The following is a 19,517-nucleotide window of genomic DNA, read 5'->3' on the forward strand; positions in this document are numbered from 1 at the left end:
CTCCTACTGAACTCCTTCATTATTGCCAGTGTTCTGTACTGTGCTAGTGGTTGTCTGAGATAATATAGGAGGACATCCAACCTATTACAAGTGTTCTAAATGTAGCTTGCAGAAGTGCTGGAAGATAATGTTCATTGTTACTTGGTGCCAGTTTTATGTTCCACCTTTCCTTGCAAATATTGTAGCCCTATATTTTTTAAGTTTATTTTCTTTCTTCATCCTGGTGTTCCCCATGCTTCCTGTTGCATTTCAAAGTTATTCCTGTTGGACTGTCAGAAGTAATGAAATAATTTCTGGAATCTGTTACCTTAATGACAGTATTTTTCATTGGTGTAGGCCCTGATCATGATATGAGATGTTAATAAAGCATGAGTAAAGGTTTAGATGTTCTACCACAACTGTTTGCAGAAAAAAATTATTTGAGAGTCAGAAAAAAGACAAATATTCCAGTACACTGTAGTGGTAACAGTTTGTTGGTTCATACTATGGTAAATATATTCTAAATGGCACAAAATACAGAAGTAAAAATCACTAACTTGTCTGGATGGAGTTTTCTGTGTTTCTTAGAAAACACTTGCATAACTTATATGATAAATTAAAAAAACCAGTTTATGAACAATGACTTTCTGAACTATTAATATCTTCTGGAGTAAATGCTCCATCCTCCTTTTCAGACTGAACAGATGCTGGGACTTCTGATGAAGCTTGAACAAATAGGAGAAAATCATTTTGATCTTGATGAGAAGTATACCATTGTCCTTCAGCGATACAGCCAAGACTTAGAGTTTGTTCGAGAACTCTACCAGAAGCAAAAAGAAAATCCACCTATACCACGTAATATACCTCCAGTAAGAATTAAAAAAATGAGAGAGACAAAGGACTTTGCTTCTTGACTGTTTTTAAGTTAATGGAAATATAACCTCATACCTTCTGTGTTTCAGGTAACAGGGAAGATTATGTGGGCTCAGCAGTTATACAGAAAAATTGACCATCCAATGACATTCCTTAAAAAGAAAACCGCACTTTTGAAGGTTGGAAATTAGCAGAGGAGGATTTATGCTAAGCTTTCAAGCATGTTATTAGCAGACACATGATTTATTTTTATACTCCTAAGCTCACTTTTCTAGCAACTTGTATTCAAGCTCATCCAACAGGATAGGTGTTATTGTTTGCTCCAGGATGTGAATTCCTTTTTGCAGCATTATTATTCTGCAGCTCAGGATGGTTACTTCCCTTGAGACATTAAGTGGATGACTTAGGCTGGTGCTTTTGTCCCTTCTGGGGCTTCACTTATGTTAATCCGTATAGTAGCACTGTTGGCCGTGTGTCTAACCTTAGAGCCTTCTGTCTGCTGTGCTCTGTAATGAAGAGGACTGAGATATTTAACCTCAAACACTAGTCACACTTCATGAAAGAATATAATTTTATAGCTTTCTCAAGGGGACATCAGTGTCTTGTATAGGTCATAGTGTAGACTTTGTTTTATGGGCAAGACTGGAAGTAAAAATTAGGAAAAGAGTTATGTTGTTTAGAGCAGCTTCTTATTAATTGAATTCCTAAATATATTTCTATGTTTCTTCTTCTTACCTTATCTCTAAAGTGGGATAACTTAAAACTTCCTATTTGTTTTGTTTTCCTAGTGGTCATGAGGAAAAGCCTAGTGGAAGGCATTTCTACTGCGTTAGACTCATCGAATTGTTTAAACGGTGTTTGCTTTTTTTTTTTTTTCCCTTGAATTGCAGACACTGGAAATGAAAAAGGTTATTAAAAGCTACAATAAAATGGCTGCAGTTCTTTTGGAATTTGAACTTATTTATCATAGAGCCTGGTGCGGGTTTGCTGACCAGGCCAGAAATGCTCTGTATGCTTCCTTACTTGTCAGGCACCCAGAAACCAAGGTAAATATGATTTATTCTTTGTATTACTGTTCCATTGTTTAGTATTACATATGCTACTTTAATCATATAATGGATAGACAAGCACAGCATTAAAATAATCTTAATAGGCTTAAAAAACTGGACTACTCATATTGGTATACTTTTTTTTTTCTTTTTTGTATATATTTATGGTACAGATCTCATTTGCAGTTGGACTTAATAATCTTAAAGGTCCTTTCCAACTATGTCACTTCTTTGTAAGGCTCCTGCCTCATTCAGGGCATAAAAGAAGCAGTACCCAGCAAATACATATCTATTACTGACTTATCTACGTATTTTTAGATATTGTTTCATGTTTTATTTTTTATGTTAACCAAATTTTAGTCAATGAAGGAATTTTTAATTAGATCTTGGTCTTTTCTGTAGTGGTCAACATCACTGTGTTGAGTATGTTGCAATCATTCATTAATTTGCTTTCAAAACTGCTTGCTGAGACAGAAAATCTTGCCATTCTTACTTTACAGATTATTTTTTCTGCTGTAGTGCAGAGAAATTATGGTTAAAATGCGGCATTTTTGGAACTAATGATTCCACAATGGACAACTAGAATCTAGTTTTTCAGTTTATTTAGAATCATAGAATCATAGAATGTTTTGGGTCAGAAGGGACCCCTAGAGGCCATCTAGTCCAACCCCCCTGCAGTGAGCAGGGACACCGCTAACTAGATCAGGTTGCTCAGAGCCCCATCCAACCTGGCCTTGAATGCTTCCAGGGATGGGGCCTCCACTACCTCTCTGGGCAACCCGTTCCAGTGTTTCACCACCCTCATTGTAAAGAATTTCTTCCTTATATCCAGTCTAAACGTACCCTGTTTTAGTTTAAAACCCCCCCTCCATTACTTAGTGCCCACCCAAATATGCACAGATTAACCTTCACAACATTTCTACCTATTCTGCCAGTGGAGAAACTGAGATGAAAAGACAATTAGTTTCCACACAGTGTAGCTGCAAAACTAGAATTAAATTTAGGAAATCACAGTAGCCAAGTGGTTAGGACACACTGAGGGAGTCACAGGAAATTGAAATCAGTGTAAGATATTGGTTGATTAATACTTTGGAAAATCCAGATATTTGTAGAGGAGGATGAAGATCTGTGCAGAAACATGGGTATCTGTTTAAAAATTCTCTAGTCATCTACATCTTGTATGTTCCAGGTATATCACACTACATGTAACCACCAAACTACTGCCTTATTTGCTATTTCTTTTTTTTTTCCCCCTGTACTGCTCAATGAAGGAATTACTTGTAAACTTGGATCCAGTGGTCCTGGAAGTACTTTATGAAACAAAGTACCTGAAAAAAATGTATTTTGAAGTTCCAGATGTCATCCTTGGCTTGTGTGCAGATGAAGAACAGATTAAAAGACATCAGAAAGAGTGAGTGAACACTTTTTTGATTTGATTCTCATCTTCAGATGGCAATCCCTAGCTTTGAGTCTGTAGCATATGCTTTTGATTTATTATAATTTTTCCCTTTGATGGAGTTTAATTGAAATTTAATTGTTTTCCCTGAATTTCCATAGTAATATTGATACTGTGCCGTTGTTCCTATCTGCACAAATATTTTATTACTAGAAAACACCTACATGCTTTTGTTTTGTTACTGCAACAGTTGCTCTGTAAGTGGGGCTCCTAGGTACTGCTAAGGCATCTATACACTACAGTTTAGGGATTACACTCCAAAATATTACAGTTAACATCAAAAGCTTTCTTCTGTTAGAAAAAAACAAGCTGGAATTTACCACTTGGTTAAGGCACAGCCCAAACATTTGTTTAGGTAATACATCACCTCAGTTACAATATGCTCTCTCATGTTGAATATCTGAAGCAACTTTTGTTGATTTTAAAGTCCAGTTCTGTGTTGGAATTCTTTTCATTCTCAGGGATGCTGATTATTAATTCTCTAACTCTAAGCAATGATGATAGGTCTTAAAAAAGTCATCCTTTGTGAGGAGTGTTCTTTAGATAGTTTTTAAATAGAAGTGGACAAACAGGGACAAAGTTCAAAGAGTTTCATAAACACTTGAATTCAACCCCTCCTCTCTTTTTCTATTGTTAAAGCTTTTAGTCTTTCACTCTTTTGACATTTTTAATTAATTATCTGTGGAGTGTTTTAGGACAAACTAACCTAAAATTTCTAATGTGCAAGGCAAACACCATGTGCTACAGTCCTCTAAAAAGCAACCTTTGCATCCAAGAGAAACAGAAAAGTACAGAAATGTATACAATAAAAAAATATTCAAACTTACTTTCTTTTCTAAAAAAGACTTCAGACTGACTCCCCAAGCGAAGAAGGAATATTCAGAGAGACTGTAGATTTTTGCTTAAGCAACACTGGAAAAACTGTTCTGGGTATATTGTGAATGGGTTATCTCAGTAGACAGTTTGTAACAATGATATTTAAAGTAGTGGTTTTAATCTGGCACAGAACACAGCTATTTTTTGCAGCAGTTCTTTTAAGGAACCCATTTTGTATCTTTGACTTCTGAGTTGCGTTCACTTCTAATTCTTGTTTATGCAGCTTCATTGTGCAGCTCCATTTTTATGGAATAAAATTGGTAAGTCTTAATTCAGAATTTGGCTGCTTTTTCTTTGGGATTTGGTGTCCTAAGTGGTTTGGATCTTGCTTTTCTTATAAGCAGTGTCATTTCATGCCATGTCTTGTAAGATAGGAAGAAGGGAACAGAAATACCATGGTTTTAATTTCCTGGTTTCTTATTGTAATTAATTTTCCTTGGAGGAAAGTTTCTCTAAATTGATCACAGGCACTTTGCTGGAAATACTTATTTCCCCAGTCTGGTTCTGCTGTTAGTGGGGAGAAAGGGGCTTTGTTTGAGCTAGGAAGAGCTTGGAAGACTTCTTATTTTTAACATGGGGTCAGAACTTGCAAATCTTATTAACAGAAAACATGTCCAAACTTCCGTGTGCTTCAAATATCTGAATTAAGCAGATTCTAAATTATCATGTCTTGCAGACTACAGAATCTGTTGATCAATTACAAAGAGCGTCTGGATGGGATTCCTGTTATGCTGAAACCACTGATGAAACCATTCATAGGACAAGTTGAGGATGCCCTCACTCCGGGCCTGATGCAGCTGTCGTGGACTTCTTTGAACATCAATAAATGTGTGTAGTAAGAGAAGAAGTGGTGGACTGTTCATGCTGTTAGGTGGTACCTGCCAGATATTTCTTTGCCAGTTTTAGGAAGAGCAGTCCATATATACAAGGGGAAAACATGCTTGTAAATCAGTTTTCAGTTGAGATAGACTGATGTTAGGCTTTCATTTTTTTTCTTCAAAATGAAAAGCAGCAAGATAAACAGGAACAGATGCAGCCTAAATCTGAAAGTGAAATGGGGCATGGGTTTGTGCAGCTGTTCATTTGTGACTCTGCCATGTGACACTGGTACGCAGGGGCTCTGACCAGTGCTTAAGGAAGGGCTGGTCACCTCTTAGCTTTAATTGACCTTTGCCTGACCAGAGCACCAAAAAAAAGAAAAAGGCAGGTGTTTTTTTATGTTTGTTTTATAGCTCTAGAATGAATTTTTGTGTTTGGTTTGCAAAGTTTAGTAACACATTATAAGGAAGGTCTTTACAATATTATTTATTTATTCATTTAGGTACTCTCTGCACTATGTTAAGTGTCTGAATACTTATAATTCAGATTTTAATAGTTCTTTGGATCAGCATTTGCTCTGGTGGAAACTGGCCTTTTTTGCAAAATAGAGGTGATGTAGCAAGAGTATCTGGGTTACCTCCTGTTTATTGCTGCTGCTGCTGACATGGAATCACCCCTGGAAAGGAATGCTTTTCTTGAGTGTATGCATCACACCTTTTTGAAGGTGTGCATTGCATGTTGGACAGTTAGAAATTAGCCATTGGTTCAATTAGCCAGTGATGCATGAGCTTAATGTCTTAAGTGTCTTATTTTCCATCTAATATGTAGAAGTATGGGGGCCCATCGCTGCATTCTGTACTAAAACTCAGGAGGTAAGGCAAAAACAATTAATTTAGGACTACCTAATTTATATATTAAAAAAAAAAAAGAAGCTGAAGAATTGGCTGGATTATTTGTCCATTTTAGTCAATAAAAAAGACAAGCTCCATCATTAACTTCCTAATAGGAATAAATTATGTTTTCCACTTCAAGCATCAGCAGTTGGACAGCACTGTCACACTGCCGTGTCTCAGGTATCATAGTGATTTCTTTCTGCATACAGTAAAAAAGAGTGTTGGTGATTCAAATGATACTCTCTGGTAGTAACAACTACAAAGACAAAGGGTGTCCGGTGAGATATTTCTTTGTTCTTTGCAATGAAAAGTATGAAAGACAGAGAAAGAATTTATCCAGTCTATTCAGAAGCAGTAGTTTTTACTTAGTTTATTAAACAAATCTGTTTAAAGCACCTAGTTTATCTCTTTCCAAAGTGAGTTAGGTCACATGCATGAAAGAAAACATCTAGTGTATAACAGTCAGTATGTAATCTTGGCTGGGGGAATTTTAGCCTTTGAATTTGTAAGTTAATTACAATTATAAAAGTACTGGACTTTGCTATGTATGTATGTACGAGGACCAAAATAATTTTTGGACAGGTGTATTCTTTCTGTTTTCCATTGTATGTTGCTGATCCTTTTCATTACAAAGTTGTTTAATCCAAAAAAAAAAAAAGGTACTTTGAAAGCTACTGTACTATTTATTATGAAATGGTTTAATTTAAAGACTCCAAAGTAGAGCAAGTCCATCATGTTTCTATTTCAGTGAAATAGAAATATTTCAAACTATTAAATTAAATAATTGCATATTCATTGCCATTAAATCCTCATTTTATTTTAATACCTGGAGCAAGGAGGGAAGGGGAAGGAGAGATGAGATTTAAGAGGTCTGTATTTTACATGCTTTGTTTTAATTTTGTTTTCCTTGCTTAGTTATTAGGAATGTTTATAGTACCCTGAGGGAGTTGGACTATGTAGTCAAAGAAGCATCTGATACCCTGGAATGCAGAATTGGAAGAATTCTGGAGGATATGTCAAACACTGCTCTGATGATTTTGCCAGAAGATGAACCTATAGATGTGCTTTCTTTCCTGGAACAGACAGAAAAGCTTGCTATGTCTACTGCTCACAAATTGTCTCAGTAGGTTTGCTAGTTGCACAGATTTCAAGGCTGTATTTGGGAGAGATTATTTATGTATTACTTTTTTTTATGCATAGAGAGTTTACTTTTAAAATTTTATTTTAACAGAGTACTAGTCTAAAGCAAAATGATAGTCTCAGGACACAGGGGAGAAACTCCCAAGTATCTTGAATACAACAGATTTAAAATTGCATGTGTAGTGTTTAGCATTTCATATTTTTCTTCTTACGGCATTCTAATCAGTAGCAAGAAAAATGAAGATGAATAGGACTTGAAATCTCATCCCCATATTAATTGCTTGATTCTTAATGCCAGCTAGCTAATGTAAGACTTCCCATTCTCCCAGTGCTGCAATTTTTTTGTCCTATGCTTATTTTCCAGGTTATAGCAGAATAGTTGTTCAGTTCTTCTCCAAAAAGATGTCTATGCTCATTGTGCAAAATAAGATACTTTCTATTTATTCTTTTATTTTTATTTTACTAATTTGGATTTTACAGGTTATCTTACTGCATCATCGTGATAAGTCTTTTTTATTAACTATAGCTGGAAATAACTTTTTTTTTTTTAATAATTATGAAGTCCAGTTGAATCAGATATAACAGAGCCTGACAAATGGGTTTCTTGATAGTCTGCATCTCTTTTACAAGGAGTCACATAGAGAGGACAAGCAGGAGGATTCCTTGGGAAGATTCCGGTTGTACATGAGAGTGAAAGTTTTCACAGTGAGAACAGTCAACCATTAGAATAATCTCCCCAGGGAAGTGTTTGACTCCGCCACATTGGACACTTTTAAGACTCAGCTGGGCCATCTTGTCTAGACTGTGCACTTACCTAGAAATGTTGGACCAGATGATCCTTGAGGTCCCTTCCAACCTAGGATTCTATGATTCTTGATGTATTAAATTCTCTGTATGGTCAAGCAATAGGAACAAACTGAAAAGTATAAGGGTATTTCCCTGCACATGCAGTTCTTCACAGTGCAGTAGGACTGGGGATGTGTGCCTGGAAAATAATGAATGGTATTCCTTATGTTTGATTGTCTGTGGGTGACTGTGAGGTTGTTTTTTGTAGACAGAGTCAGCAAGTGGAATGCTCCGTGTATGAACTGGTGGATAGTCTTAAGCACAGGCTGAAAGCAGATGATGGAAGAACTCTGGAGGTAAGATCTCTATAGTATAAAAAGTAACATGTTATAACCTAGTCAGATACTTGGTATTTCACTTACATGCTGGGTAATATGGCTCTTTTCCTAAAAATTTCCCTTTAACTTTTCAGGATTCATATGCCTGTACACATCTTGACATGAAACAGAAAACACGCTGCCAAGAATGCCTGTCCTGTAGTTACTATAATTTGATCGGACAGCTTTGTCAGAAGAATACTGACTCTTTAGTCAGATGTGAGTCTGTCTTTTTCAGATATGTTTAGTTTTTTTAATATAAGATTTTTTCCCCAAGCTTATTATGTTAAAAAAAAATAACCTCGCTTAAATGTTATATTTATTTAGGTACAAAGAATTCTTTAGAGTCCTTAAGACATCGACTGCGCGTTGTTGACTCCAGGTATCAGATGACCAAGTTTTTAGAGACACAGAGGCTTCCTTTGTTCAAAGCTGAAATTCAGCTGGCTATTCCAAATGTTGTCTTGAGACCAAGTCTTGAAGATATTCAGGTAACAAAATAATTGCACATCTCAGTCATTTATGGTAAAACATTTGTAAACGCATTGTTTTAAAACAACATGTGGAAATTTAATCTGGTATAAGAAATAAAAGAAAGGGAAAAAAAGATTAAAACTCACTTGAGTTCATGACATCACTGGGTGCTAAGGACATGAAGCCACTGATCAGGTTTGTTATGCAGGCCAGTAGAAGGAACTGTTTTCCTAAAAGCTCAGTAACTCATGTTCACAAACCTTACTGAGAGGCAAACATTTCAAAGCGAATGCAAAAATAAAAATGAATGCCATTGTTACAGCCTGATTTGACTTCCTCATCTCCTTAAACTCTTTCAGAATATAAAACAATGTTTTATTTATATTGTATCAGTTTAAAGTATCATTTATAAATCAGCATTCTGAAGTAGTAAATGTAAAGAAAAATATTACTAGCCTGAGGCCCTAAACTGTGAAAAAATTTGAGCACTCGTTTAAGCTTATATTAGTTCAGCAAAATTCTTACATACATACTTACAGTCTCCTATGATGTCTGAAATTGTTCACAAAGTATTAGTTGTTTATGGTGTTGATTTGTGGACTTTTCATTTAGCATTGCCACTGTCAAAATCAGTAGTTGAGTTCTTAGATTTCATCTGGAGCCTTCATGGTGGTGTCAGTAAAAAATCATACCACAAAGTGTAATTTTAAAATACCATAGATAGAAGAAGTAATATAATAATTTATATAGCTGCCAGTATAGGTTATAGACTGTTCCATTAGAAATTCAGACAAATGTGTTCAGGCATTATGATGTGAATGTGAAAACTATTATTACTAATTAGAAGTAACAATGTTTATAACTAGTTTAAGGGGAAATAGTACTATAATTAAGATATGAGCCCCACTGATTCATGATTACTACTCATAAAGGTCTCTTATGTTCTTATTTGAAAATCACATAAACATAGAAGGACTGTGATTAAGCTTTATGGAGTACTCTGTTGCCTTACAAAAGGTATTTTGGGTGATCTTACTTCATGCTTATTAGAATATTTCCTAGATAGTATATATAATATATATAATATAAAATATATAATATATATAAAATAATAATTTTTCCATTTTGGTATTGTTTGGAGGATCCCTTTTTTTCCCCCCCTTCTTATGTGTTATAATCCCTCTGTGTGCTCAAGGTGAATGTTTTGCTGTTTTCAGAGTGCTGTAAACAAAGCAGTAAATATCATATTATCAGTAACCAAAGATATCCCCCTGTGGAAATTTGCTTACTTACATCATAAACAGCAGCAGGTGAGTATTTTATTTTGATTATTTTAAAATGTTAGTATTTGGGTTAGCATTTCTTAATCTCATAAGAACGTGTTCTGTACCAGTACACTTGTAATCTGGTGGATGTTCCTGTTAAAAGAAAGCCTAGTTTTTAATCTCTATACCAAGTAATTGAACATAAGAAGAATAATTCATAAACCTTATGTTTGGTGGTTTCTAATAACAAAATAAAAAAATTGCTTTAAAAAATATCTTTTAACTATATTGTTCAACTATGATGATGATAGTGTAGATAATGTGTGAAAACTGACATTATCCATGGGTACTACTAGCTGAGTATTATCAGTCTTCCCAGGTAAAAACTGTATTGTAAGTTAAACTTTCAGGCTGCATACAGCACCTATGATGCTACAGAAAATACAATATAAATATTTTAACTGGTATTAAAATGAGCACTAAAACCTTAGGGAGGTCTGAAGTATAGACAGAAACTGAAATTTGTTGAAGTACAGAAATGCGCAGTAATGGTAATCAGATGGCCTTAATTGTCTTGTAATGAAATACAGATCTATGTATACCTGTGTCTTTTAAAAGTATCTTCTAATTTTATCAATCTGACATGAAAAATCAGCTCATTTCAATAAAAAACCCCATTCAAGTCCTGCAAATAAATAATAAAAAAAATGAACTAGGAGAGAGTGGGTTGAATTCAGTTTCCTCAAGCATAATTGTTTGCTTATTTCCAAGCAGCCAACCCCCCACCACCTGAAGGACCTTTTTTGGCCAAGAATAGGTATAGATTGTAACTCTATGCTAAAGAAAGGAGGAAGACCTGAGCAGTTGAGTAGGAACAGGAAACAGCACAGTTGTACTTGTATATGACACATATTTGACAGATGTCAGAGACCATTAATACAGAGCTCCACATGGCAATTTTTTATAAAATCAGCTCTAACATTAGAACTATATTTCTGTAAAAATCCAAGCTATGAACAGGGAATCTCGTTATGGATGCTTTCTCTGCACTTTCTCTCTGTTCTTAGAAGCACTTATTGTGTGTGCATTATTGGACACTATAATGTAAAAAAATATATATAAAACTACCAGACATATGTTTTTTCTTGTTTAATTTATGCCAGATTGAACAAGCTATTGCTGTAGAGCTTGGTGATGAGAGCAAACTCATGAGGATGGTGGCACTGAAACCTTTAGACAAACAGATCATTGAACATAAGGATGTAAACAAAGTCGTGATCCAACTAAATACAGTTATTTTATCGCTCAGAACTGAAGCATCGGATCTTCTGAACAGCTTTTCTGAATTTTCAGGCATCTGGAACAAGGTTAAATACATATTTAATAAAAATGTTGCTGTGTTGCGAAATCTTTTAAATAAACTTTTGGATTACATAAGGAGACTGTGTGCTCAGTAGGAAGCATGGTTCCATAGTAGAATCCTTATACCAATAGTACCTCTGTCTCTTCTTGTGTTGACCAGACCTTGTCATTCTTTACCAACTAAACCATCTAAGGAAGGAACCAGAAGAACAAAAAGTATGTTGGGAGCATAAACAAGCTTAAACTCTCATATGCTTATGCATCTTTCTCACAGCATCTTGTCTGCATAGGTTGTAAAAGAATCATTTAGCAGAATCTGAGAAATTGCAGATTACAGAACGGTTCCTGAATATTAAACTGCCTAGTTTTTCTTCATCAACCACTGCTGAAAGCAGCTTTACTATTTCTTCACAAAAATGATTAAATAAATCTAGGAAATCTTTCCAGCAATAAGGATTCCAAAGCAGAAGAGAATCAGGGTTGATGGAGTTGTCTTTGTTAGGAAGTGGGTTCAGTCAGTCACATAAATGGTAAAGCTCGAGGAGTGTTTTAGCAGGAGATATTTCATGAAATAAAACCTTGTGTACATTCTGGCCAGTGAAATTCAATTCTGTGGGGATGGACAACTACTGGTCTTACCTATCAAAGCTGAGAAACAAGCAATCAAACCAGGAGTAATCGTATCTTTGTAACTCCTCTCTATTTTAACTTCCCTTTCCTAAACCAACTCATAGGTGACCGTGTTCCCACAGCTGACTCTTTTGCAGTTAGAGTTCAGGCTAAGACAGGGAATTTTTCACCTCTTCATGGCTTCTGGGGTTCCAAATCTTAATGCTTATTTACCTCAGTTTTTGGAGATATTGTTTGAGCTAATGACATATTGATGGTATGTCACTTCACCCAGATGAGGCACAATCAGATTGGATGATACAGTAGCATGATAATGTTTCCTTTTTACTAAAATCTTCTCAAATAGTCAATTAATCTGCTCCTTAACCTTAAAATGCCTTAGGATTTGGCACTGTTTTCCCCCTGTCTTTTTAATTTCTGTAGGACCACTGGGAACTGTCACTGGTAACTCGTTATTGGCCAGAGAAGCCATAACAGCTTCTCAGGGACCTCAAAGTGCAGACTATAGATGAAAGAAAAGATCATTTGTCTGTAATTGAACCAAGAAGCTAACACATTTATTGACCTTGTGACACTGAAGTTCTCACCTCTGCAGAGGCTGTCCTACCTGATGAAAAGGAAGGATGCTCAGTGCTCTTTTCCCTTTAAAGAAGCTTCAACAAGCTAAATGCTCCCACTTCCTTTAGATCCATCCTTCCCTGCTAAACTATGCTTGCTCCAAATGGCCAGTCCATTTGTAGCTAGAAACTGCAGTTAAATATACTGTTTCAGGAAGAGTGAAGATGGCTGAGTACAATCACTACCATTTAAATACCTGTTAGAGGATGCAGGCTGTTTTGAGGGGGTTGCAGACAGAAGGGAGACTGGGAAGGAAATATTTCCAGCAAAGTTTTAACAGCTATATTGTAAATTTTGTAGTAATATTTGGATGGATAAGGGGTATCCTGATCTGTGTCAGTTTTTGAGTTACAGACAAATTTCAAGTGCTTTAAAGAGTACTGTACGAGGAGTAAGAGTTAAGAAAATAAATTGAAGTGAAATAATTTGATCTTAATGCTTATACCTTAAACTCTTTTAGAGAGGGATCATTTATATTTGCACAGTAGATCAGGCAGCTGATATAATTTTATATGTATATATAAAATATAAACCCTGTAGGTTATTGTAATACCAAACCTAAATAATAATTAAAATAAACTTGTTTTATATAGGACCCAGAGGAAAAAGTGAGGGAATTTATAGATACTAAACCAACAATGGCTGAATTCCAAACTCAAATCAGATACTTTTCTGTAAGTATTATATCTTTAATAAAAATGAACTGTTCAGAGAAATTGTAGTGAAATCAAAAGCTGAACACTTGTGTTTGTCTTAGCAATTAGAAACACAAATCAGAGAACTGCCAAATCACTGTGTACTGGAATCAGTGGACATTGCAACAGAGTCATTGAAAATAGCCTTGCCACAGACATGGATGAAATTTATTCATTCATTGAAAATATTACCAAGCGATTAAGCAGACCTATTCATGACCTTGATGATGTACGGGAAGCAATGGAAACACTAAAGGAAATTCGAGAGAATGAGATTAAAATTGACATGATAGTTGGACCTATAGAAGAATCTTACTCTGTGCTTCATAAATACAATCTGCTCTTTCAAGATGGAAATACAGAAAGAGTTGATGGATTGGCTTATGCCTGGAAGAACCTAAATACACAGGTACCGTTGCTGCATTATTTCTCAAATTATATATATAGCAAAGTTATTGTCAGCCTTTCTAATGTTGAAACTAATGTTGAACATAACTATTTTCTTACTTAAAACTCTGTGCTTTTTTTTCCTGCCTCTTTTATGCATATTTTTTCTCTTTGTCTGCATGTAGGCACTGCAGGTTGAGGACTTGCTGCTGAAGGTACAGCCAGACATGAAAACAGATTTACTGAGTGGTGTTCAAAAATTCCAGACTGATGCTGTGGAATTTTACAAAGATTATGATGAAAAGTAGGTGACCTTTAGCGCAATACAATTATGCTTCATGAGTGATTGTTCAAAAATAGTGTATTGAAAGGGCTTCAGAAAATAAACACAGCACAGCCTCAATGTATATATGAAAGCTGCTAAAATAAGCCTAATTTCAGAATAATATAAGGTGGGAAGATACTTTTACTCTCACAGATGCATTCCCATAATTTCAGTGCTGGAGTCAGTGAAGTTCCAGAAGATTTAATAGGTTGGGGGAAAAAAATCAAATTTGCAATCCAGATCCAAATTTAAAGGTTTTTTTTGGGTTCTAAACTCAACAAAACACTTACGTAGGTATTTAATATTAGGTATATAAGTAGTGCCTTGGATGTGAATGGAGATACCAGTTCATGGTGTTTCTAAGTTCACTCTTACTCAGTCTTACTTCTAAGCTTACTTTGGCATTTTTTAATTTAAATTATGGTGTGTGTGTGTTTCATTGGACACATCTAGATTAGCAAAAGAGGGAAAGACTAGAATTTGGTTTCCTCTGATCTGTTATGGTTCTAGGACAATACATGCACAGCGTGTGTTTTTTGGGAATGACATTCACGTCAACAGCTGACCCTAGGCAGGCACCACACACCAATAGGCCATGGGCAGTGTGAAGCAGCTTTATGTGCAGCCTCTGCAGACTGCCTGGCTGTTGGGAACAGAATTCAGTGCATGCATAGAGCACACACTACTGGAGGGCCTTGGAGAATATATACTCTTCTCCTAGGGCAGGTGCTTTTGCATTGGTGTTGCAAGCAGTGTGGTCCAAATGGTAACTGGGTGTTTGGCTTCAATCTTGGCTTCACCACCAGGAGTGCAACTTCTTGAAGGCACACTAGCAGTGCATTTGAGTGGAAGCTTCAAGACTCCAGCCATAGACACAAGGTGAATTTGCACCTAAAAGCAATCTGCTAGAGCACCAAGTTACCAGTGTGGATGCATGCATAGTGCTGCATGCAGTTCTGCTCTTGGAGTTGTCATGGAATTCATGGAAACACCCTGTGGCTGCTACCAGTTGTAGGGATCCTGAGAGCATCCCCGCTCCTGGAGGTTCAGCTGCCTGGGCTCAGGGCCAGCTTAGAGCTAGTGCATCTGAGGGCTCCCCCCTTCCTTTGGTGACAGAGTGCTCCCATGTGGTTCTGCTGGGAGCCCTTAGGAAGGCTGACACTCCTTCCTGTGGGACTGGTTTTTAAGCTGTCTTCAATGCTTGGCCCCCTGGCCTACAGTTCCAGCTCTGTTGCAGCTGTGCCTGTACTTGGCCATGGACCCTACTGAGCGGAACCTGGATCCCAAAGCACAGACTCACTCCTCAGCCTGATCTCAGAACAGCCTGGTAACCACTGGCCTGTGTCTCATCCTGGTTACCTTCACTAGACCTGCTCCTGACTCTGCCTTGCTGACTCACCTTCCCTGCTTGACCTCAGTCCTGCGTAATTATTGTGGACTTGTCTAAAGATCCAGACTCTTGTTTCAAAATGACTACCATCCCCAGGCCTGCCCTGCTCTCCTTGCTCAGGTACTATGGGACCAGGCCCTGACTGCTTCTGCTGATCATGTTAACTGCTTTCATCTCCTGGTTCCATTTTCCTTGCTAAGCAGCCAGCCTACAACGGCTCTCTGATGCCCACATGCTTGTATTTCTTTCTAGAAATAACTATGGCACAACAGAAGATGACATACTTATAGTTCTCATCCCAAAATATAATGATACAGTCAAGAAGTGGTCCCAGGTGTGAGAATTGGGGATTACACCCAGTCCTCCAGCTGAGATATACTCATTAGAGCAAAATAATATTTTTTCTGTTATTTTTCTGGGTGCTTAATTATGGTTCTAGCATCAGCTACCATGGTTTTCACCCCTGGATTATATACCTGCTGCCTTTCCCTTTTTAAGAATATAAATTGAAATAATCATTAAAATGTATTTTACAGAAATGGAAAATAATAAAGACAAAACAATTGTAGATCTTTTTAGCTGTTTGTAATATGTATGGTAACCCAGATGAATTTTATTATTAGAAAATAAATTGGGCTTCAGGGACTACTCAATATGTAATACTGGGACACTGAATATACTTTGCATTTTCTCTTTTAGTGTCTTTTATGAAAATTTATAGAAAAAATGTTAGAAAATATTAAATACTGATCAGTAAGTAAGATCTGGGTTCTGTTGTGATTCTTTGTGAAGTCTGTATGGTTGATGATTTTGTTTTGGTTTTTACAGGGGCCCTGGTGAGGGGAATGTTCCTCCCCATGAAGCAAGTGACAGATTACAGATCTTTCAAGCCAAATTTGATGAACTATGGAGGAAGTATATCTTTCTTTCTGGTGGGGAAGAATTATTTGGTCTTCCTATCACAGGTAGTTTCTCAGGGGATATGAATGCCTGGTTGTATGCTATTAAATTTTTCTTGTGGGTCCTGCATTCAGTGCTGGATTCATTGTAGAAAAATTCCTTGCAGTAAATTATTATCTTTCCTATGAAAAGCAACTGTGTGAAACTGGCTCTCAGTCTGTACTGTTCCGTGTATCTCAGGGTCCAGCTGCTTAGCTCTCTTGCTTTTTCTGTTCAGAGCTAAGTGCATCTCCTGTCTGTATCCTTCCAAGTCCAAATTTGGGAAACATGTTGCCAAAGTACTCAGTTGTCCCTGCTCCAGATATATTGCCTTGGGCTGTGCAACTGATCTGTAATATCCTTATGTCTCCTAGCCAGACACTCTTCAAGTTTGGAAGACCACAGTGTGAATTAAAGTTACAGCAGAATGTATGATAAGCACTTTAATTTGTACATACTAAATTCATATATTTTCCTGTCTGAAGACATACGCTATAATCACAATATATTTTTAACTAGGAGTGCCCGAAGAAATGAGAGAAGCTAAACAAAATATTTCCGTTAAGGAGATTCAGTTTAAATACTTTTATTGTGTATCATATTCTATATTTTTATTTTGAAAGCACACCCCTCATCCCCAACCTCTACCTCTTAAGTAAATCACACAATTTGAGATGGAGGATATTTTAGTTCTCGTATAAAAGTATAGTGCATTCCTTTGTCATTTCAACTACTTTTTCAACATCATCTTCCTCACAGAGATAGGTGCAGCACCTCCCTTGTAAGATTACATCTACTGTTATAGAAGAATATTTATAAAAAACTCAGCATTATAAACAATTACTGTGCATCAAAATCTGATGTTCTTAAGTAATGTAACTGAAATGTTTGTCTTACTAGACACGAAAAGTCTGCAAGTCTGATTTCAGACGTTTATTTAATACCAATTTTAGAAATACATGGATTTTTGTGTTCATGAATACAGTTGTGCCTAATTAACATTCACAAATTTATTCTTTTAAAATTTGAAACAGAGTATCCTGAACTGCACAGAATTAAACGTGAGCTTTCATTGCTTCAGAAACTTTACAGTCTTTATAATTCAGTTACTGCTAGTATCGATGGATACAATGAAATGCTTTGGAATGATCTAAATATTGAAAAAATTAACAATGAACTTCTGGATTTTCAAAACAGGTAAGTTATTATTTGTTGAAGTGCATACAATTTTTATTTCTCAGCTTTCTGTGTTAATTATCTTGTGAAAATTGACCTAAGGGGCAAAACCCTCTTGGTTTATTTCAAGCTCAGGCTTGCTCAAGTGCTCAGCTCAGCTGCACTAGTTGCAGACTGTGGTGCAATATGCAGCAAGTGTGTGACCTTAGCTCAGTCTGCAAGTCATTTTAGGCTCATTGGGGTATACTGGCATGATAGGGTACAGCTTATTTAATTAGTAAGGTGCATAAACCTGTGGCAAGGTAGTTGTAGGTAGAAATAACCTTCATAGCTCATCTTCATATATTGCCTTCTCAGCGATTTAGTTTACAGCTAATTAATGTTTAGTCCATGATGTTAGATAGAATTTTGATGTCCACAGTCTACTTCTGTGCATTTGTATGGATTGAAATTGCTATTTCAACAAGGGTGGGTAGCCACGGTAAATTCTGAGGGGTCATTTATGAAGTTTGAGGGGAAGAATGTTTTCCACATTACATATAAAATAACTGTTAGGTGAAGTCATGCTTTGCTGAAATCAGAGGAGTTTTTCTACTGTGTTGGCAAAGACACACCTTTGGTTTTTCAACAGCCATGGCTGTGGCTGCAAGACTATCATGGCCCAGCTTGTTACTTCTGTGAGAGGCAGGGGCTCATGAACCAGCAGGATTTGGATTGTTTCCCCTTTGCCAGCTTTCTTTAAATTCTGATTCCTGGAGTATGGACAGAATTGCTAGAAAAGGGGAATTTTGTTACATGCAAAAGTGGAGTGTCTATATGCAGGTCTTAAGTATTCTGTGCATCCATTCCTTCAGAGTAGTTTTCTGTACCAGTCTATGTTTTACTCTTAATGGGATTTACAGAATATACATTCAGAAGTTGGCAAATAAATGTGCAATATTTTTATTCTGTGCATATCTATTGGAAAAAATGTGAACTGTCTCTCTGTTTTCTTTATGTTTTTTGCATAAGCATTTTCTTCACCTCTTTACACAGTGGCTCTGATCACTTTCTCAGTGGGTTCTTTTGAAACAAGTTCATACTCAATACAAAGAGCCTTCTCTTCTGCAGAGCCTCTCTTCTGGAACAGTCACTGTGTGTGTCTCTCTGCTTCACCAGTAGTTCTGATCAGCTTTTGATTTTGGATACTCCAATGTGACCTGAGAGAGACTTCACTTACATTTTGGTATTATTCAAGAGACTGAGATCAAATCTGTGGTTTTCATCTCATCCCAAATCTTTGAAAACATAAGAAAAGTTACTTGTGCTCAGGCTTTTTAGTCATATGGTATTTTGAGCGTGTTACTGTTTTAGCACAGTCCATTTCTGTACGCACTGAAGGAGTGGAGATTTTCTTCTGGAAAAAATGGAGCAAACTGTCTTCTAAACATTACTTTGAAAAACCCCATCATTTAAAAAAATAATAATAGTAAAAATGAATGTATGCAAAATATATATATATCTGCATTTGGACAATATCTATATTGTCTTGATAAAATTTCAGTAGAATTCTGGAATCTGCATCATCATTTTTTCCATAGTTAATTATGTTACAAGTTGGTAGGAGTCTCTTTATTTTTTCTTCTCCTGGAACTCTGAAGAAAACCACTGCGTGACAACAGTTCTGAAAGTTACATGTTTCTCTTTTTACTTCACATATGACCTTTTCTTCTCAAGTGTTGAGCTATATTTGGAGCAAGGTAGCTACTGATACACAGCAAATATTTTTTTTGTAACAGTCTAACCCGGTACTATGCTTCCTTTGGCAGGCTTGCTAGCATTATTGCATCAAGTTAAGCTCTTTAAAGCTGGAGAAATGTAAACAGTGTACAGGGGGTACCTGCAGAAATAGCTAAGACAGTATGCTGTGTTATGAAAGAAAAAGGAATACTGGAAATGCAATTAGTGTTTTAGCATAATTATAAAGATATGCATAGTTCTTTAATGGTCTTTTTTGCTACCCCTTTTA

General features: G+C 36.3%; 1 protein-coding gene across 1 annotated transcript in view; it reads left to right on the forward strand.

Moving 5' to 3' along the window:
• Positions 1 to 19,517, forward strand: part of LOC104130462 (dynein heavy chain 5, axonemal-like) — a 160,260-nt gene that overhangs the window by 21,742 nt on the left and 119,001 nt on the right. The window contains exons 16-31 of the mRNA XM_035899011.1: positions 675 to 848; positions 942 to 1,031; positions 1,743 to 1,898; positions 3,173 to 3,312; positions 4,910 to 5,061; positions 6,861 to 7,068; positions 8,140 to 8,227; positions 8,344 to 8,467; positions 8,576 to 8,739; positions 9,940 to 10,032; positions 11,151 to 11,354; positions 13,058 to 13,133; positions 13,355 to 13,701; positions 13,865 to 13,983; positions 16,223 to 16,359; positions 17,368 to 17,530. Of these exons, the coding sequence (XP_035754904.1) occupies positions 675 to 848; positions 942 to 1,031; positions 1,743 to 1,898; positions 3,173 to 3,312; positions 4,910 to 5,061; positions 6,861 to 7,068; positions 8,140 to 8,227; positions 8,344 to 8,467; positions 8,576 to 8,739; positions 9,940 to 10,032; positions 11,151 to 11,354; positions 13,058 to 13,133; positions 13,355 to 13,701; positions 13,865 to 13,983; positions 16,223 to 16,359; positions 17,368 to 17,530 (2,435 nt within the window). The remainder of the gene's footprint in view (positions 1 to 674; positions 849 to 941; positions 1,032 to 1,742; positions 1,899 to 3,172; positions 3,313 to 4,909; positions 5,062 to 6,860; positions 7,069 to 8,139; positions 8,228 to 8,343; positions 8,468 to 8,575; positions 8,740 to 9,939; positions 10,033 to 11,150; positions 11,355 to 13,057; positions 13,134 to 13,354; positions 13,702 to 13,864; positions 13,984 to 16,222; positions 16,360 to 17,367; positions 17,531 to 19,517) is intronic.

This window comes from Egretta garzetta, unplaced genomic scaffold (assembly GCF_000687185.1).
Source record: "Egretta garzetta isolate BGI_Z169 unplaced genomic scaffold, ASM68718v1 scaffold88, whole genome shotgun sequence".
NCBI classification, from domain to species: domain Eukaryota; kingdom Metazoa; phylum Chordata; class Aves; order Pelecaniformes; family Ardeidae; genus Egretta; species Egretta garzetta.